General features: G+C 40.5%; 1 protein-coding gene across 1 annotated transcript in view; it reads left to right on the forward strand.

The window, feature by feature from the left end:
* Nucleotides 1–22,012, forward strand: part of RAB3B (RAB3B, member RAS oncogene family) — a gene marked incomplete at its 5' end in the record, with an annotated part of 53,270 nt that overhangs the window by 4,799 nt on the left and 26,459 nt on the right. The window contains one exon of the mRNA XM_082312973.1: nt 1,240–1,467. Coding sequence (XP_082169099.1) covers nt 1,240–1,467 — 228 coding nt within the window. The remainder of the gene's footprint in view (nt 1–1,239; nt 1,468–22,012) is intronic.

The following is a 22,012-nucleotide window of genomic DNA, read 5'->3' on the forward strand; positions in this document are numbered from 1 at the left end:
GAAAATTAACTTATTTCTTTGGATGCTGGGGGAAGAAGAGACTTCGGTCTCTGCTCAGTGCTTTCTGACACTGCACACAAGTAGCACATGTCCTAGTTTCGATGAGTTAGCTGCTAATCAGACCTGTGCTGTCATTGCCCCAGTTTGCACAACCCCCTGGCTGGTTATAAGAAGCTGAAACCTTTGCTTGTTTGATGTGGGGTAGATTTTGAAACAGCATTAGAGATTAAAAGTGTGGTATATCTGTTAAAAGGTAAAGTTTCCTTTTTCTCCTCTCTGTAGTAATTTGGTCTGTGTAGTTGTCTTCTGCTCTGTACAAACAGAAATGAAAAGTCAGGGCCTTGCCTTCTCCCACGGAGTGTCTGAGCTGCCAGGGCTGCTCAGTGAGTTCCACCCGCCTTGATATTTCAGATTCTGCTGTTTTTTGGTTTCTGAATCCAATTCAGGGTCACAAGAGAAGGAGGGATCTCTGAGGCTGCATCTTCCCCCCTCCCCACCCCACTAACTTCCCCAACTCTCATGTCCCTGTAATAAAAAGTGATAAGTTATTCATTCCAAATGCTGCCTGCAGCCCCACTGAGCCCTCATGTTTTATGCAGGTACTGTTTATTTTAATTGCAGTCTTGAGAGTAGATAGGTGTTGGATGGATTCAAAGTTTTCAGCTGAAATTCCGGGTGTTTCATCTTCTCCTGTTGATCTTTTGTTTCCCTTCTGTAAATGTTGAGGATAGAACTTTTCTAAGGATAAAATGGTGGTGGTGCATGTGCTAGAAATGCAGATTTTCCCTAGTAGTCATAAAAGGAATTATTTAGGTTTACCTGCCTTGGAGGCTGCTTAATGAATTGCATAGTTGGATGCACTGTCAAAGATTTTAGTTCCTGGTTGCAGTACTCCAGTTTATTGGAGCAACAGAAGTGGCACGCTGCCACAGCAGTAAAGAATGCTGTTTTCCCACTAGTATTTGAACAATCTGCAATAGCCATCTGTTATTCTTTTAAACACAAAGCAGTGCAACAGGTGTATTTCTTGGGTTTGGAAATCTTACCACTACAAGTAGATAATAAAAATTTAAAGCCAGGATTTAAAAGAAGATTTCAAGGTGTGTTCCTCTTTATTCAGCAGTTATAGTGGTTATGATATTAGAAAGAAGAGAGATAAGCTAAACATATGGTACACAGTTAAGGAAAACAAATGCTGAACTGCTCTTAAATCTTTTTCAATGTTTGTCATTTTCTTAGATGGCTTCAGTAACAGATGCCAGATACAGGCAGAAAGATACTTCAGATCAAAATTTTGATTACATGTTCAAACTCCTGATCATTGGCAACAGCAGCGTGGGCAAAACATCCTTCCTCTTCAGATACGCCGATGACACTTTCACACCAGCCTTCGTTAGCACAGTAGGAATTGACTTCAAAGTGAAAACAGTTTATAGGAATGACAAGCGGGTGAAACTGCAGATTTGGGTAAGTGCCAGCGTTTTCAAAAATGCTTTATATTAATCCCAGCAAAGATATGATGGTAAAAAATAGCTTGTTTGGAAGTAAATTTTTGAATTCATATAGATTTTGATTGTTCATAAGTTTTGTGTGGCTGTATCATTTGTATCCCTGCAGTATAGCTGAGTAAGTTATCTTTGTATTGCTGCCTCACTCAACTGGTGGGACTCCTGATATGGTCTTAAGCAGCTGCTCTACGTTCTCAGGGGTCAGTGTCCTATCAAACTGCCACAAACCCAGAGCAGGTCTGGAGCCCTTTAGTAGCACTTTTTGAGTGAGCACTAGTAGGTGAAGAAATTCAGTGAGCACTGAATGAGTGAGCCCTAGGCATAGTTTCTACTATCAGCTTGTGTCCTCCAGATAAGATGCTTGTATCTTCCTGCAACTTACGTGCCCGCTCAGCAGCGCCAAGCCAGCTCACTTCATCCACCCAGGATTCCTCAGGGGGAAGACAGAGGTATGCTTCAAACCACCTTTGCTGACATGGCTTCTTGGTAAATCAAATGGGAAGAGAACTTGTGCGGGTAAGCTGGAGGCTCCCTCTGCTCAAACACCCAGTCGTGGGACCTTTGCAGCCTTTTTGAATTACAGCATCCTAGCCCAGTTAAAAAAAGTTCCTGAGCTGCAAGCAATTGTGTCAGTAGCTCATGATGTTCCTTTTTATGGAAAGCAAGTGTCTTCTTTTATTCTACTTGCTGGCAAATGACTTAAATCCTACAGTGCGAATGCAATTTATCCTCGTGGTGCTTAAACCCTCTGCGTCCCAGTGAATTACTCAGCGTGTTTCAAAAAAACTAGGCTCAGATTGCTGTGTTTTAAAGTACCGTCAGGCTCCAGCTGGAATTCCAGTTTTCAAGATTCTTCTCTTCTGCTTTGCATGAAAAGAGAAGATCTCAAATAGAAGATATGAGGCTAATAGTCTCTGAAACAATGTCAAAGGAGTTAGCTCACTAACTTGAAGTAGCTGTCTACATAGTGGTTTCTCCCACAAGTTAAGCTTAAAGTTCAGGCTTGAAGATGAATTGAAACAGTATAGTGTTTCTACCCAAACCCTGCCCAGCTATAAGCATAGTCTTCTAACTGATCTACATACACTTGATTTATAATTAATCTTTAATTATTGCATTTAAATGTAATATTATAGTAATCACATTGGGTTTTTTTTATTTATTGTGATGATCTTGAATAGTCACAATAAAATAGAATCTAAAATGAGGCACTTTTTTTTTTTTTTTTTCCTTCCCCCTGCAACAGTATGATTCACTTTATTTCTGTGTTGCTGGGTACAAGGTACAACAAATTATTTAATAAAAGATCCTTTTCAAGTTGCAAAATCATGGCATTGAAACTAATGTAGATAACCTGACATGAAACTGATTTAATTTAGGGTTTAAGTAATAAGAATATTTGTACTTCAGGCCCTGTAAGCAACTAGAGATGATTTCCATCCAGTTTGTCTTAATCTTGGAACATGAAATTCCATAATAAGTTGTATAAAAGCAAGACAGAAAGCACCATGAAATATTTGGGTTTTTTTCCAAAGATAGTGGGATTAAAATGAATTGAGCAATAATCCTCATTAAATCTGTTTGAAGGCTTTGGGGGGAAAACGGCTTTAATAACCTTAAACTTCTTATGAAAAGAGATGTCAGGTGGACTCCTCAGAGGGTGCTATCAATAGGACTTGCAATATCGGAGTTACCAACAACTCTGTTGATTTAAAGTCTATTTCCAATATAAGGTTCATGTAAGTGTGTGACAGTTTCCAGAGTGACTGGTGTACTTTCTTCTCTCTTTCTGTGCCCCTTGCATGGATCCCTGATGTGAGTCATGATTTAAGGACCTTTACAAAAACATTAAGTGTATACCTCTCTAAAAACCACAATATTTGAACTTGTTTACCTCCTGCCTGTCCTGACACTAAACTTTTAATTTCAATGTATTCTTCAGGGTACACGTAGTAGTAGTGGGGGCCATTAGCATACCAAAACTATGTGTTCCTATCTGTAGGAAGGAAGAGTTTTCTTACCAACCTGTCTTCCAATTACTTTTTAAAATGATTTACAGCTGCTCTTGAGTTTCTGTGAGTGTGGGATCCTGTGGCTCCATTCAACACTTTGCTTTTACTTAAATTTTCCAGTTATGTTGACTTTTTTTTTTAAATTATGCTCCCCCTAACCTTGATGTTAAGTCTTAACATGAATCAGGTTTAATGTGAAACTAATACAAAGCTAAGTGAAGAAGGAGAAAGTACAAGTGTTTAAATTAACCACTTTAAATGTCTTTATAAAATCCAGAGAGGCACACTTCTAGGAACCTCTAATGTTCTCTGCTCTGCGGAGCCAGGTCTCTTTCAGTTCATGGGTGCTTGTGGAGCTCTTAAGTGTATGCAGCTGTGGCAGACTGGAGGTACTCAAGGGCTGTGCACAAATAACCTTGGTTTGTGCCCTACAAATCTCAAGGCATGGGGGAAGTTACTGCTGTGCTGTGATCCAGAGACATCAGTGATCATTGAGACTTTCTACACTGACTTTTGCCTGCATTGAACAAAGGAGAAGAATATTTGGGTGTGGGACCCCAGCTACAAAGAGCTCCTTGGGTTTTCTTAAAACTAAGAAAAATTCGCACCACTTCCAAGTGCCAAGCAGCTGCACGTAAAGACTAACAGCGTGTTGCTGTGTCAGTAAATGTCTTTCTGGCCTGTCTCACGGTTAATATCTCCAGTAGAATTTCATGAGCATTTTTAAGCTAGAGATCCAGCTTTTGTGTTTGTGCTGAATTTGAGGAAGTCCATATTTTGTGAATCAAGATTTGACAAGCTGTCAGGTGTAATGATCAAAAAAGAGTGCTGCTCTGTTCAGTTTTGATGTCATTAGTGGGCCTCTTCGTTGACATGAACACCTCAATCACCTGAACTGATATTTTAGTAAGATTTCTATCAGTTATGCTAGTGGCCTAGCAGTCTGGGAAATGATCTACTTGGAAAAGACTTGAAACGAGTATCTCTTGAGTTTCAGAGGAATGGGACACAGCAAAGATATTCATGGTGTTCTTAAGGTAGAATGATAGCTCTGCTGCTAGAGAACAAAACAGTAAAATGGTCTGGAGAGGGGTTATGTGAAATAATGTTTTGTGGGGTTTTTTTCCTTTGTTAAAGAACTCCAAGATCCAGTTGACTGTGTTTTAATTTCAAGTCTTTTCTGTCTTGTTTAGGAATGGTGGTTTTCTGTAAATCGAATAAATGACCTTTACTGAGAAAGTTCATTTTGTAGTTGGAAGAGGTTTGGTAACGTAAACATTTCTAATTTAAAATATTACTTATGTAAATCTATTAATATATTATGTAGATATTCTGATATCTACATAAATGTAATTCTTGGATTAGATTTTTTTTTTTTAGCCACTGCCATCTCTAATACTACTTTGTTTTGTATTCCCAGAGTTGCTAATTACTGATTACTGAAGGAAAGTTGTTATATTTTCAGCTAGCTATGTTTTTTATTATAAATAAATCTCAAAGGTGACATTATTATATTCTTAGCAAATGCATACAGTTAATACTCAATGCAGCGTTCACGTTGCCTAGCAGCTAGAGAAGGCCGCTTTGTGCAGATCCAGATGGAAGCAGGGTGAATGAAAAAAAGTGATTTTGGTTTTAGGTGAGAGGAATGTGAGATTTCTTTTTTTTTCCTTTTTCTGTGTGTTTGTGTGTCTCTTGGTGATAAGTAATAATGGTGGTACATAGTAATAACGTCAAACTCCTGAGCAACGCAGCATTGAGGTTAACTGCTGAGAGGCAAACTCTGGTTCTTCACACCGGCCTAGTCTGGGTTAATTCCATGAGGTCTTTGGATTGTAACACAAATTTACTGATGGAGAATCATTGGCAGTGTTTAGCCCAAAACACTTGCACGCCACAACGCTTTTCACACCACACAATATGTGCTTTGCGTGAGGAAATTCATTACACTTTCATTATACTTTTGTACAGCACCCAACACAGCGGAGCCTCATTTTTGTGGCACATACTATAAACATATATGTGATTAATAATAAACATAATTAAATACATGGTTTGGCGGCTGATGTTACAGTTGAAACTACTTTTAACCCCCTTTTTTAAAGGCAACTAGAGGTTAAATTTAACTTCAGGTTAAAAGGCAAAAAGGATGTGATGTTCAGATGGAGACAGCATATTTAGACTGCAGCATGATTTTTCTTTTAAGGTGCTGCTTATCAGATTTAAACTGCTAGGATGAGTATAGCTTTTTCTTTCCCATTAACAAAAATGTTTCCATGGCTTAACTGCTGAAACCTGTAGGGGTCTGAGATTAGCTGTAGTGGATGTCTGAAACACGTTACAGCTTAAAGACACAGCTGGGAAGAGGGTGCAAAACAACATCACTCTGCTTTTATGGGAAGGATCTTTACAAACTGAAATATAACAACTCCTAATTATGCTGAGTGGCAGTTACCATTACAATATAAAAAAAGTGTAAACCAAAATAAGCTGCATAGCCATCCAGAAGACAAATATGCAGTGTTTTTAAAAGCTTTTTATATCAGTTGTCGCCTGGATGACAGGATGTTTCTGTGCAGTTTGCCTCATAGGGAAGGGATTCAAAGAAGTAACACGGGTAACTAAGTTAATTCTTTCATTTAAAGGAGGTAAAATTAGAACACCGTCATACTTGATTGTAAATTTTAATGTTAATTGCACACTTAACCAAAAGCTAATTATGCATTTCAGATGAGAGAATCATCTATTCCCCTGGCATCCCATTCCCATCATGTTTTTGCTAAGTTCCATATAAGCACTGACTTTAAACTTGAATGCTTGCACAAAACTTGTTTCTAAAAAGAGAGATAATAAGAGTTCTGTAATTTAATATATAGATGCAATAGCAATGGATATCTCTGAAGATCTAATGGGCCTGATTCTGCTCAGTAGATTCACAGCTGTTGTGAAGTCCTCTGATTTGCTGTTTAGACAACGAACTAAAATGGACAGAGTCATGATAGTGAAAAGAACAGGTTGGTCCTTGTAAGAGAGGCAAGGATTAGATCTTATTTGCAGCATTGAGGACTTCGTGGGTCCCAGGAATTAAAATCATCAGGGGTGAGTGGATGTAAAGCACTACTTCTGATGTTAAAACACAATGCAGAATATTTGATGGGAGAAGAGATACAATAACAGTGTCTGTAATTAAATTCCAAGGTCTTGGTTATATCTCAAGTAATAATACTCTTGCTTTGGGAAGAACTTGGTGCTCATGCCACTCTGAATGGTCCTTAAGATCAGATTTGCAAGAGTGATACAAGGGAGAGAAATAAAAACTTAAAAATAAAACCCTGGGTGGTTAGTTACCCCACTCACTATTGAATTTATTTAACAGCCTAAGCTTGCTGAGCAGGGCGTTCCTTTATTTGCGGTTAAACAGTTGACATGGAAGGTTTCTTTCTGTTTATGGTTAATCACCTCAATCCCACTGTTATTGTAACTCCACATTACAGTGAAGGCCAAATTCAACTTCAGTCTAAACTCTGTTACCGCTAGAGTTATTCTTGCTTACAGTATCTCACTGCAAGGTGTAGTATCTTTCATGCTACAGTATCTTTCATGCATTACAGTAAAATGAAAAAAAGTTACAATATTGCATTCAGAGGTACCAGACTGTATCCAGGAGCAGGGTTGAGTGTATTTGTGTTAGTTAAGAGCTGCTGATAGTTCAAAGGTTTGGACCTGTTCTAGAGCAAATGGGCCAATGTTAACTAGCTGCCCAAGAGGGGAAAAACTGTGCCTGGAAAACTTCACGTGAAATTCTTCAGCTGATGTAGTAAGGCAGTTAAGCTTTGAAAGGACAAATGGGTTGCTGACTTCCTGACCTTTTGCATTTAATGCTTTTTACAGCAGAAATTCAGAACAGATTATTTGGTACTTTCCAGTAATCATTTTACAGAAGGTCTTAGACTCATGTGCCTCAAAACATTTTCTGCTTGTCCTTGTCTTATCAGAATCACCCTTACTATGATTTTCTTTCACTATGTTATCTTCTACATAATGACTAGGTATATTCTATATTTAAATACGCTTGGTTACACTGTGATCAGTTATGAGATAATACAGTGAGTGGAATTTGAGTTCTCATAGTATTTGTCTCAAGTGAGCAGGTACTTAAACTGTGTCATAAGTTTTTGGTCAAATGAGAAAACAGAACTATTTGTTGAGCTTATTCACGTTTATAACTTTCATGCATTGTGTTGTCTACTGCAGTGTCATGTTTATGCAACGCTTAGGAGTAGGCTGAATGGCTGATTTTAGAGATAAAAACAGGAACCCAAGATGACAAAAACTGGTTTTCAGATGTGAGAATTTGTACCCTGTAGCACAACTGGAGTACCCGTGAGTTTAGCAGTGGGGACCTTGTCATTTATTTTCTGTTGTCTAGCCATTTAACGTCATCCCGATTCATTAAACAGCGTGAACTAAGCTCCCAGATGTTGAGCACTGATTTTCTGTATTTCTGTTGGCAAGGGATATTTTCAGTCATGTGGGGGGAAGGTTGTATGAGGATCTCTGAAGCGCCTTTTGATTTGTTTGAAAGGCGAACGAGTGATGTTCCTTCCAGCACAGGGAAAATGGTGACGTTATTCCCTATCCACAACATAATCTGTTTTGGTTGGTTTGTTTGTTTGTTTTTCTTTTAATAAACAGGTCCCCAAAATGACCTCTTATGTGGTTACTGTAGTTAAATTGGGCTGAAGCTGCAGTGTAACCACAGTGTGCTCCGAGATCCACCTAACTGCTGTGCGTAGTTATGTCGGAGGGCAGCAGTGCTGGACTCTGCGGATGTGTGTGGTGCTGACAGAAGGAAATACTGGTGGCAAGCTGGACAAAAATGCAGCCTGCTCCTGCAGCGTGGAGAACTGGGAGGTCTAATGGCTTGCTGGTCAGGTTCTCCCATCTGCAGAACAGCGTAACATTTACCAGGAGATACTGATGTCAACCTAGATTTCTGGTGAGCTGTTCTGGCTGCCCAGCAAATATTAATGAGGGGCAAAGTGGGAAACACAGAAATCCTGTTTGGGGATAGATATATCTTTCACTAGCAGCTTAGCACCTTGCATTTTATAGTCAGGGGCCACTGCAGCCCGAAAGTGTATCCTAGGCATCCTAATGTGTCCTTCTCTGCTTCTGTCACAGTCCAGGCTTTGCTGTGTTGCTAAGATGTTCCTCCTTCCAAATGGAGCTGCTGGTCCCAAGTGTTTTACTTAGGTCACACATGGCATCCTGTGCTTCTGTTGTGCACTTTTATCTTCTTTGAAAAGTCCTTTGGTTTTGCTAATTCTGCTTCTGATCCATTTCTTTGCTAATCATACATCAGATACTCTTTGCTTTGCTACTAATTTATGTTAGAAACTGAAACAGAAGGAAGCAAGAGAGTTTGAAACTTGGGAGGAGCAGTCGTGAGTGGAGCAGATAAATACACCATGTTATGAGCTGCTGTGCTTTATTAACTGAAATAACTTCATATGGTGTAAGACTCAAGTGGTTAAACTTTGTGTATTACTTAAAGAATGCTCAATGATGGTATTTTCTCAGCCAGATTCTGGCTGGCTAGTCACTCTGACAAACTGATAGACATCTGTACCAGTGCTAGAGGATAAAGTCAGGGTGAGAGAGCGGTGTGTGTAGATACATCTGTGCACATACGCTACTGATGTCTATCAGGTGTTACTGTCTCTCTGCTTTTCTTGTAGTCAGAGCGATAAAATAGAACATACAAGGGATCTGTGCATAGGATATTTACTAGGCAGGATATCGACCGTAACGCTGTTTTTGCTTTTGCATGCGCTTATTCAAAGATCCACCTGCTGCTTCCTCTCCTTTGGTCCCTCCATCAGTGATAACAGTGTGGCAGTTCTGAAGTTACTGAGTGTTCGAGTGCCATGGTAACTGCATCCTGCTCCGCTGACTGCCAGCGGGCACTGAGCCCTTCCCGGTTCGGAAAGGAAGTAAGTGCTCTGAGTGCCAAATTGTGGTAGACTGGCATGAGTCAGCTTTGATAAGTCCATGCAAAGTCCTTTACCGAGTGGTCTGCAGGTCTCTCTGTCTCTCTCTCTCTGAGGAAAGAAAGACAAATAACTCCTATCAAATGTGGTTTGGATTTTTTTTAACTCTAGAACTGCCCTACATTACTGAAAGGCTAAAAAATGCATTTCCATTGGAATTACCACCAATGCTAAACTGGTTCCTTGCTGTGCATTTTAGCCTCATGCTGTACACATTTGTGTAAAGCTATACCACTTTTCCTATAGTTTTCTCTTGGCTCTGCGTTATGCACCCTGGCTTGCTCTTGGTGAAATCAGATAGCATCTTTGTAAACACTTTTGCGTTAACTGTAAGGATAGTCCTTGCAGAGTACTGTTGTAATAGAATTTGGATGGAGTTGTGTGTTGTGTGTAAGAATGAACAAGAAGAGCTAGGGAAAAGAGAGGAAGTCAATGTACTTGTTTCCTTTTTAGAGAAGAAATATTCTGACTATAAGAGAGCACACTGGTGCATCACTTGATTGCATGGAATAACAACACTGGAAATGTACAGCCAAGCGAGGCTAATTAAGGAATGCATTTTCCAAGTTTCTCTTGCATAAGAGTGGAATGATGGACCTCAACCTTTATGCTTCTTTTACCCTCTTTCAGCCCTTGCTGGGCTGTAGAACTACCAAAACTGTTAAGAAAATCAGACCTCACCATGTTCATGTGTATGTGTGTGCAGTTTCTAAAGAGACACTCTAACTCACTTCTGTTGTTATCAACTTCAGCTACGATAATGGTCACGGCCCCACAGAGGTTAACTGAGGCTAACTGTGATTTAGGGTGTGTAGTTATGTAATGTCTTGACAACTTGGTGGACAGTACAGGTGGACAGAATCAACCCTCTCTGGAGTTGTCTCCACTCTCATCAGGTGTAAACACTTCTATTTGTTCAGTGTTGCTGTAAAATACAATCTTCTTCAGCTGGAAGTCTTTTATACCTGCTCTCTGCTGCCTTTGTAGAGGTATAGCTGACTAAATGGAAGACAACAGAAGAGAAGGAAACAAGAATAGTGCTACTTAGGGGTTGGAAGTGGTGATTGAACTTCCTTTCTGCTACCCTAATTGCTGCAAACTGCCTGTCCACTGCAATGCAGCACGGCAGGGTTTGTTCCAGTTCCTAATGGGATGAACAAAAAGTGCTAGTTTCAGTCCTGCTACATGTCTAGTTTATTCCCATCTTATTTCTAAGGTGCCCAAGGCTGAAGTCTTGTCACACATTGTTGGGAATGTTGCGCTATTTGAGAAATTTGCTGCTTGCAGGACTGTGGAAACTTGTTTATGATTACCAGAGAGTAAGTTCTGGATGTGTGCAGCCATTAGAGAGAGAAACTTCGGTGACAATTTAAGGTATAGAAGTTGAATGACACAGTGCTAGCAGTTACCAGAAAAATAAGGAGGGTCTTTAGATATGATTCTAATCTCTTACATTGTTGTAAACTTGGAGGATCTGCAGGACAGGCTTAGACCACACGTAGGGTTTAATGCTGCAGTAACCTGGCCCAGTGCCTCCAGCTGCTCAGCGGTTTAGTAAAACGCTGAGGGGAGATGCATTGTCCGAAAGCAGGAAGGTTGTGCTGGGTGCAGTATGGCAGGGTGCTTGCAGCAAGCCTGGTTTAGCTTAAGCACAGCTTTGTGCTGACACACCTGTGCCATCTCCACTTCTGGAGCTAGCTGTGTCTCTGGTAAGTGCAGGCCTATGCAGATGACTCCACTGCACAGTGCGACGTGCCCTAAAGCCAGCAAGTGAGTGGAGTGAAAAGTAGCACAAAACTAGAGTAGAACCAAAGCAGGACCATGACATGAAAAACAAAAGAAACCCAGTGCCTTTAATGATTACGTTAATTACAGTGGAAAGCAACATGAAAGAAGCAGTGCTCATAAACGCTGGCTTGCAAGCAGCCAGGAGGGGCCCCGAGCAGCAAGCCCAGGAGGGCTGGGTTCTGCAGGGATGGAACTGCTGTCACAGAAGTGTCAGCCTGCACAAACACCGTGTGGATTCCAGCCTTCCTGCGAGGGGGTTGGTGTCTGGGCTTAGCGCTTCCTGAGATGAGGAAGGTATGCATTTGGCAAAGCTCCTCAGCCTGTTTTTATACACCCTTACTCACCAAACCCCCTTCCTAGGTTGTTTTCCTAAGTGTGAGACATGGTGTAAAGCACAGAAGGGACTTGAATGGGTTGGCTGATTATAGGAACTCAGGGCTCCAGATGAACAGTATTTCTATACTGATGCTCATTCCAACTGTTGTGCTATAATTATGTGACAGCTGAAAATCCATACCTGTTTAAGGCTTCATATCCTAGCTAAAATGGATCTCTTTATAAGAATGCCCTTCATCTTGAAAATAGCATGCAGCAAGTCACTACTGCAAAGCTACTAAATGAGGTAAATCTGCGAGAACTGCTTAGTACCCCCCTGAGTCTTTGGGGGTTGGAAGTGTAAAATTAATAATTTCCTTTCACTTGTGCTGGTTAGTAATTTATTTAGGGAAAAGCAAACTCTTCCAAGGGAAGAATCTGCGTGAAGTTCTGCCCCCGTGATGTTATTGTTACTGTTCTGAGTTGCATATGCCCTGCTCCACAGTAGCATGTTCAAAGCTGTGGCTGTCATTCTGAAATCTTGGACATGTTTGAAATTATTTCAGATTTCCTGCTAAAATTCTGATGTGAATATGCGTAGGAGCTACTTATCATTCTATCAAGAGACTGCAAGAAATCTAAATGGAATAAATTCAGCAAAGATCATCCACACCATTGCCATGGCAAGACTGTGATTTGAATAGTCTTTCACCTAAATCTGGAAGTAGTCTTGGTCTTCCAGATACTTACTGTTTTAAGAGGAAATTTCACACGAATCAGTGGTGCTTGCAGAATCTGGCTGTAACTTAGTCACAACAGCATCTTTGCATCTCTGCGTTGTTGGCTCGAAGTCATGTGGCAGCTCTCCCATCCGTAGCGCGGGCTGTGGAAATCTCTCCACGCAGCTTGGAGACCAGGAAGCACAGTACCTCCAGTTGCGAGTCAAAACCTGATGTTGCTAGGTGATGGCAAGGTAGTCATCTGCCGTACCATTTACAAAATCCAAGTGCTTAAACAGAAGGAAATGGATAGCTTTGTTTTCCAGTAACTGCATACAAGGTCTTTATTCGCTCTGTTACTGAAAGTATCAAACCTATGCATCCCTTTTACTCCAGCTGGGATCTTCAGAGTTTTACAGTTCCTGGAACGGCAGCCGTTTATCCTGCCTGAGAATGTGGTCTCCAGTCGTATAGTATTATGTTATCCTACAACTGTAAGAGAGTCAGTGCTGTCAGTTTGATTAAAAAAAAAATAGACTTTTTTAAAACAAAACAAAATGCTTTTTATCACCTAATACAAGGGCAGAGAAGAGGTGGTATTTGTTTTGTTGATTATAATGTCAAAATCCGTGCAATGTGGCCCTCTTCTTTTTTTTTTTTATTTTAAACTGTAGTCTACGTGTCTGAGAAGCATTGCAGCCTTGATTTCTTTTTTTTTTTTTCATATAGTTTTCGTGAAGGAAGGTGAGAATAAATCCAGGTTATTATATTTGCTAACTACTCTGGGACTGTTACTAGGAAATACGAGAAGCAGGAGATTTTTCACTTCTAATTTGTCTACTTATTTTATGGATATAAACCAAAAATTGATAAAGATTTAATTGCCCTCATGCCACAGGTGAGTCATGTGTGTTCTGCTAAAATCCGTCTGCTCAATAAAGTATTTGTTCAAAGTAGTCTCTCAAAGGGAGATGCTGAGTGACTTTTTCAGTTATGACTCATTGGATCTCCATTTTTTTTTAAATTAAAAGATTCCCTAGGCGTGTTAATTTTAAGATCTCATCTATTAAATTCTTGATTAATAACAATAAGAGTGTTAGTTTGACAGTGTGTCAAGGCTCGAGGGATTCGTATAACTGGTGTTCTCCTTTCAGAAAAGGAGGGATAGTTTGTTTTTTACCAGAGATGGACTTGCCCAGACCCAGGTTTAGAACTAGAGACCACCACCTGAGAGAGTGGAAGCATTGCAGTAGATTGCCTCCCTGTGAGGTGCAATCAGAAACGCATCTCCCCATCTGCATGGTCTTCCCTTCATCCAGAGGATGTACAGCACCTCTGTATCTGCAGAGGAAGGAACAGGGGTTTGCAAGAATGAAATCTGTATTGGCATCAGTGATTACATCCTACTTCCTGCTCCTCAGAAGTGAGCTCTTCTCAGGTTTTACACTGCTGCACAGTACAGATTGCACTTTGAATTCAGTCCTTGCAATTTGGAGCTGTTTCCAGCAGGGACTTCTGGCTCTAGAGGAGCTTTCCCCAAGAGTCAGATATGTGTGTTCCGTGTAAAGAGGAGCTCTCTGTTGAGAGGCTTGATGCTTTGGTTCTTTGCTTTGGCGGTCCCAAAGTATCTCTCAACTCTTGCAGGTTGCTGCAAAATCGTATACATTTAACATCGCCTTTATGACTGACCTCCTCATTCACTGAGTAATGAATGGAACAGAAAATTGTGTTTCTTTGTTTTATTGAGTAATGAAAGAGATAATTGTGCTTCTTTTACTGCACAACCCTTGCCAAAAATAGCACCTGGCTATATTTTCTCTGGCTCTTTTTCTTTACTATTATTTTACTATATTAAATGCAATCTTTTCCCCCTTTGGATTTCTTTCCGTCTTTGTGCCCTGAGGCTTCAAACACCAAATTTTGTGAGTCATATAAATGTTCTGAGGCATCAAATTAAGTAGAAACTGGAGAATGAGTTCTCAAAAGGTTGTGAATGCTGCTGACGTCAATCTTAGATTAAAATAAGAAAGAAGATATAGCTGGCGGATCCTGTGAGCAAGACTGTAAGGGCACTTATGCTAATTCTGTTGTTGGAGCAGAAATTGTGTTTTTATAAATGAAGGCAATAGTCCCAACTGAAGATTTAACAGGCATTCATCTTAGTAACTAGATGATCTTGAGCTTTCATATTTTACACTGAAATTTGCCTTCAGCAGATTCAAACAAAATCGCTTGGAAGTGACTAAAATGAATGGCAGCATGCTTTCTCCTTTTCCAACTTGTAATACAAGTCTGTTTTCCAGCTTTACTTTTGCAGAATTCTGCCTTCAAAGTAGCATTGCAAAGTATGTGTTTTTTTTAACGAACAGAAGACTATGAACCTATTTAGAGATTTTTTTTCCGGATTGTCTATGGGAAAGCACTGAGTTTTGAAAGTAGGAAGGAGTCATGAAAGTCAATATGTCTTCAGAATTATTTTGATAACATGAAACATTTACCTTTTAGAAAGCAGTTAGTAATACTGGTTTTGAAGTTAAATGCATGCAGATTGTGTATCCCTATTGATTTGATGGTGCTATTGAAACTTTGCATAGGTGTAGTGAGAAGAGTGCAAAAAAGTGATTAAAGGAAAGGGTTGTTCTCCTTCTGGAAACCACAAGGAAGTCATTTGCTATTAGCTTATCAGTGCAGAATGCTTTTATGTTTTGGCTTTAATAAATATGGCAGTTCAAAGTTGGCAGATAACTAATCTACTTGTTGACTACTTTATCTTACCTCCATACAGACAGTTCACTGGAAGCCTGCATCTAATTGTTGATTAATCATGATGCAGTGATCACTCTGAGTCTAGATGTGTTTTGACAGAAGGGGTGTTTCTACTGATGAAATACGAGTTGAAGACGTTCAGCCCTTTGTAAAATCAAACTCTATTTTGGAGAACATCTTGCAGCAGCAGATACAATAGTGTCAACTTCAGAGAGACCAAAGTGAATCGAAGTGAGCCCAGAGGTATTGAAGAGGCAAGGTAATGTGGTTGCTGGTTAACTAGATCAGGACAGCAAAGTGAATGCCTCCATCAGGTTATCTGTATTGCTGTGCTCAGGTGCTTTTTTGATGCTGTGAAGATGACCTTTCGATAGATTTCTGTGGGAAGTCAGTTTACTGATTGGTGGCATAGCATGTACCTGTGCCTGAAATATTGCAGTCAAGGCCAGTATGAAAATAAACAAGAAATATTTCTTCAAATTTAGAGATTAAATACAGGCTGGATTTACCTGCAGGTAGCCAGTAAGAGCTCAACAGGAGAGTAATGAAGAGGGGCTGACTAACTGCATACTCAGTGCAAAATGTACTTTTGCTTTGAAGCTGAGAAGAGTGCAAGGGAAGAGCTTCTGGCTCTTAAAGCCTGCGCACAGTGTTCTGTGAATAGAAATACCAAAGAAGAGCAACCCCAGGAGCTGGCGCTGCTGCCAGCTGCGGGGGACACCAGGGTGAGCCTGTCCCAGGGCTCAGTCTCCAGCTGCAGGCTCCTTCTGTGAGGGGGACCAAACCCCATCAATTTACAGTCCTCCTTCTGCCATAACTCCTTGGTTACCATTGAAAAGGAGAGGCAGGCAGTGACGATAGATAATTTGACTGAAAATTTATCAGCCAGTGGGATATGAGATAACTTGCCTGATGTATGTGATGACAGTGGCTTTCTAAGGCTTATAACCAAGAATGATCGGGGAGCATCTTGTAGTCACAGTATACAGTTTTACCAGTGAGGGAGGGACCTGTGAGAGATGAGGTCCTTTAAATTATACCTATAGGGTTAAGAAAAAGTTTTATATTGAGAGCATCATGTCATAAAAAGAGTCTGTGGAATTTGTCTGAATCTGCATGTTCGGCTGTACAGGCAAGGGAAGAGGTGGAGGAGAGGTTTCAGTGTTTCCGTTATACATGAAACAGTACTGAAAAGGAGGTCCACCACAAGCTGATTTTTTGGTGATTAGCTCCTAAGTTAGGAAGATGTTTCCCCTGTTGATAAAGTTTTACATAATTGTACTTCACTGCAATTTTGTGTCTATTCCAGAAACATCCATTTTTGATCGCTGTTTGGATCAGAAGCTTGTGCTCTTCAGGACCAGATGCTGAAACACTTCAGCTGCTGATCTGAGATGGCACAGTGATTTCTCTACCCCATGGTGATTTCTCTACCCCATGGTGAATGAGCACAGAGACAGAGAAGCATTTCTGTTTTCTGAAACTGTCTGTTTATGGTTAACTAGCATAAAAATGAATATCTGCTGAACTGGTGCTTATCAGAATTCCTAAACAACTCTTCTGCCTCCAGCAGTGACACGCGATTATGTTTCTCATTCCTAAGCCTCTTAGAGGTTTAGCATTTATGAATCTCTTATAATACTGTTTGCTTGACACATTTAGTTAGGCATATGACAGTGATCAGTTGAGAGAAAAACAAGTAGTCTCATCGAGTACAAATTGAGGTTTCTAGTAAGGAGAGTGGAAAGGCGAGCAAAGGTTTCCTGCTGTTTGAAATCAAGTTAGAACAGGGCTATTAAAATTACTGAAATGGATTTAATATAAAAACAGGCTAGATGTCCACTTCCCAGCCAACTTCAGACAGTCCACTACAGCTGGTTTTGTTAGCAATTGCAGTAGAGAGGCTAAGTGGACTATAGGGTGGCTTGGCTCTCACCTAGTCCCTCAGGATGCACAAGCACACTGGTACTGTGGAATCTTACACTTCATATTGATTCTGCAGCTAAATTGTGGGATAAAAAAAACAAACGTGGATCTGCAAAGAGCTATCTGCCCAGCGTCTTCCATGAATGCAAGGTCTACTACAGTCTAGTAGGGAGGAGGCAATTGTAGTCCTGATTGGGGTGGTGGTTCCTGCAGCCCCATGGCTGTGAGTGCTCACTGCTGATCCGCCTGGCCAGGTACACCTCCAACAGTGGCTGGAGGAGGTGCTGCTTGGCCCGTCTGAGGTACCTTTCTGCAGTGGCTTCACAATGAAGGGTTCTAAACGTTCTTGTAATACAAATGATGTTAAGAAGTAGTTGGTATTGTAAGCAGGTGCATTCCAGCTCGGCGCACCTTGAAAATTTGACAGCAGCCAGATGTTTAACTAGGTAGAGTAACTGATGACTCTAAATACCATCATATAAATCTTGCAAATGCTACTGAAGCTGAGACTCCAGATACGCCTCGTGAATTGTGATTTCTCAGAGGTACTGTTTGATCAGAGAGTAAACTCTTGTCTTTAACCCCTGATTGGACCCAACAGAGACAGCACGTATTGTGATGGGTCACTAATGACCAATTTCAGCAAGTCAGTTTATTGATCCTTTGGAGCTACACAAGGCTGGTTGAAAATAGTTATACAAAGATTTTTTTAGTATTTAAATGGAAATTGACCCAATGTTGCTGTTAGATGTAGCTGCAGAAAGAAGCTTTCTACAGCAGCACTGTTTTGCTTTGGTATACATTTCAGCCAGCATATGGTATACATTTTAACTGAACACATGGAGAATTAATTTGATTTAAGTTGACTGATTTTGATTACTGGCATGAGGCTATGCTAATGAGAAACAATCCATCGTGTCTTAAAGACTGCTTCAATTTCTAGCACGGCTGATACATAAAGTTTGTATGACATGCATGAAAAATACAGTAAAAATGTGTTGAACTATTGAAATTTTTCTCAGTGGTTACTCCTTGATGAACAGGAGGAGACACATTATTCTGATAGCAGCTTGACAAAACATTCTTCTGTCAGTACAAATTAAGACATTGAATATATCTAGCTAGGATAGATATATTTCTTTGCCTCAGGAAATTGGTAATACTGGTAGTTGGGGGGAAAAAAACAACTAAATAAACAAACCCCCAAACAAACAAACAAAAATCTAAAAACCCAAACTAAAAACCTGCTAACCTGGCAGTAGTACAGAGTTTAGGGGCTCACAGCTTTGCACCCCCATGCTGAGGCGTGTCAAAACCTCCAGCTGCTGGATAGTAGAAGCCTTCAGCTGCCACACTTTGTGGTGGAAGAGGGTAAACCAGTGCTGTTTTTCAGCAAAACTTCTGCCTGCGGGTCAAGAGGTTTCATTGCCTGGATAGAGTGCCAAAATAACCTCTTGTATCTAAAAAGTTCCAGAAGAAGGTTGTTCAGATGCAATACTGAACTCCCACTAATGGTGTATGAGGTCTAGGCACCAAGCTCAGACCACTTTTGAAATTGGTCTTTTAATCTTTTAGCTTTTAATTTACCGGAGCCTGTTTGGTTTAGATGTTTGTGTACATGTTGCTTAGGGAGAAAAAGCGTAATATCGTAGTGGAAAATTTTAAGAGAAGGCAGATCATTGGATGTAACATCTCAAACCTGGAGCTAAAAACTTTTTCTTGTGAGCATTCAGTTATAGGTAGGAAGCCTTCCTGTTGTATTGTGTGGGTATAAATCAACCAAGGTATGAAGCGCTGTTCTTTGTAAAGTAACTAAAAGTGGTAACTCCTTCCTTCCTCCCTCCGGTTCCTCCTGTGCTCCCAAAAAGTCGCATCAACTTATCTATGTTGTGATCTTGCAAATGCTTAATAAACATGCTCCACTCTAAATAAACAAGTTAGAACAACCAGCTCCACTGTTCTCACATATATGAATATGGTATTGAAATTTCTTTCCCAATGGCCAGTAAATTAAGTTGCGTCATAGCAAGTCAGCTGCTCTCCTTATGGGAAACTTGGCTGATGTCTAGGCCCTAAAGTGTTTTCCACCTAGCCAAAAATACTTCATCAAGGAGGTAAAAACCTTATTTATGTAATAACATTAAGTGATAATCTACCATGTAGTCATTGATAGCAACGGATCTGAGCAAGTTATGCAAATAATCACTATAGACACAGCTGCTGCAGGAGGAGAAGAAAAAGTGGGATGTTTTACAGCTATCTCTGTGTGATGTTTTTGATACAGCACTTGAGTAATCACACTGCCTGTGTGACCAAGGTGAGCCATACAAATAACTTCTTTAAGTAGACAAGAGCCTCCTGTATTGAGCCTGAGCCGGAGGAGGGGAGCTCTGCTTCTTTTTCCCCCAAGTCCCTTGGTGGGGTCAAGCTTTGTGCTTGAGCAGGAGACTATCCCCTGTGGAGAAGAAACTTGCAAGTAAGGGAAGCTGGTGAGTGCCCACAGATGGCAGAGCTGCAATTGCTTTCTCCCAGGGTGGCTCCAAGGCGAGCACAGTGCTTCTTGCACTGGTGGCAGCACAGCTGGCAGTAGTGCCAGTGAGGTTGCTCTGGGGCTGAAAAAACTCTGGAGTTCTCTCGCCTTTAGGCAATGTGATGTGTTGAGGAGACGGCACTCCTGCAAAGGAGAGAGTCCCACTGACGTATGAAGTGTGGCTCCGTAGCCAAGTGTGGCGTTCTCGGGCACAGAATGATGTGACCTGACTTTTCTGCTTTCGTTGTATGTTTTGCAGGAGTCATTCATGTGACATGAGCATGGTTGCTAAGATCAGGAAGAGGTTTGCTGATATTTAATCTGTTCCTGTCAAGCAGCAGGGTGACATCTTCTCCTGGATGTAGCAGATGACAGGCTTGATATGTCCATGAGGCAGTTTATATATGATGTTTGGAAAGCATAGCTTATCAGTTAACACCTGTACTCATTCAGGCGGGTAAGCAGACAGGTGGTAATGGCAAATGAAGTATACTCTTAATGTGAACCTATGAAACCTAATGTTTCTCCGTGGCAAAACTAATCTGTATCTCAGTATAAATTAATAGCTACTTCCAGGCTGGTGTTTCTTTTTTCTTTCTTTTTTTCCTTTTTCTTTTATATATCAACTCCTCGTTCCTTGAAACTGAATTCCTGTTTTACTTTAGGAAGTACACAAAGTAGTCCTGGCCATGGCTTTGTCATACCTGTGTCTCTTGCATGCCCCGAATTCAGGTCTTCTCTGCAAGGACAGTTTGGGAGCTCTAGGGCACTAGAAGTGGCCAGAAGTAATCAATGGAGGCAGGAAGGCAACTGTATAGTTGGGAGGAAAACACTTGCTAGTAAAAGGTCAGTGAAGAGAGAAGGGTCCTTGCAAAGACTCAGCAGGACTCCTAAAAGGTCCTGGTGATGTGCCCTTGTCTCCTTTTCTTTAATACTGTATGACATGCTTTCTCTTCTCGTGTTCTGAGCTGCCCCTCTAGCGCTGTCCATCTGGAGCGACAGGAGCATGCTTTGTAACTGGCAGTTTTTTGTCGCTGTTGAGCAAGTGAATAAACGGTAGATCAGCTGTTAATCTTAGCTGAGATCAAACCCAGAAAACTCCAGCTTCCACAGCAGCACACCCAAGAGCAAAATCTGGTTCAGATGCTTTGTCTGAAGTTACCTTGGCAAACTGAGTCCAGAAATTATTTCACTTTCAAATTGTGGAAACTATAATGAATTATGAATAACAAGCTGATGACTCCTGTGAACAAAGAAATTCTGAAAAAATCCTGTGCTGCTTATTGCAACTTCCCACAGAAAAGGATGAATGAGTTTGCAGTGGAGAAAGTACATCTCCGTGTTGCCCTTAAAGTATTCAATTTTGTGTTGAAAACATGAAGCTGGAAGGAACAATGGTACCATGGTAACTTGTGATCTTTTTAATCTTTCTTACAAGATTGTAAAACTGTTTACCATGGCAATATCAAGTTAATATAGCACATTCTCTCTGAATTTCTTGTTTTCCCTTTTATTATAATGGTGTGTTTGAAAACTCTCTGATGCTATATACTGCTATTGAAGCTTTGCGATACCTTCAGTAAAACAAAGATGCTAATTATGTTGATTTTTTTCATTCACTTTTTCATTTTCTTTGTTTTAACAATCCTATTAACACCTGAGAATTCTGACCTAAGCACAGTCTAATTGAGACACAATGTGAAGCCTGTAATTGAGTTTCTGTTTTCATTAGCTAATTTCATTAATTGTATTTCCATCATTTGCTCCTGAAATCTGAGAATGACGTCTGAGAAATGGCTTTTCAGTAACCACGTGGACGTAGAGGTGGTGACAACTCTGCTTCTCCACAGTGTGGTTAGAATTCTCAGTGCAGTAGGTGCACTGATCTGCATTACCATGCTATGAAATTGTTCAACGTTCAGACTATGTCACAAGCGGAGAAAATGGAAAAGCTCCAAGAGGATGCTGCTGCATGCTACAAGCATATGTCACAAGGCATCAAAGCCTGACCTGAATCTCTTGGATGCAAACAGAGCATGAACAAAATGCGTCTTCGACTTTGAATGTCTTAAGCTTTACCAGATTTCTCTGCAACAGTGTGGGTGCTGAGCTGGGCCAAACCCTTGGAAGTGACAGAAGAAACTCTACACAAAGATTTAAAAAACAAACAAGCAAATTAAAAAACCAACAACAACAACAAAAAACCACCAACAGAAGCAGAGGTCTATGATTAACAAATAAAATAACTGATTGAAGAGTTTTCCTCCTCCATTGAAAATTTAAATAGTGAAATGGGCACAAGTCCTAGTCCCAGTGAGATCAACAGCAGTTCTTTCATCTCATTGACTATGACAAGGATGATATCACTTTATTGTCTTTAGTTTCTAATATTCCT

The sequence above is a fragment of the Platalea leucorodia genome (assembly GCF_965183815.1).
Source record: "Platalea leucorodia genome assembly, chromosome: 5".
NCBI classification, from domain to species: Eukaryota; Metazoa; Chordata; class Aves; order Pelecaniformes; family Threskiornithidae; genus Platalea; species Platalea leucorodia.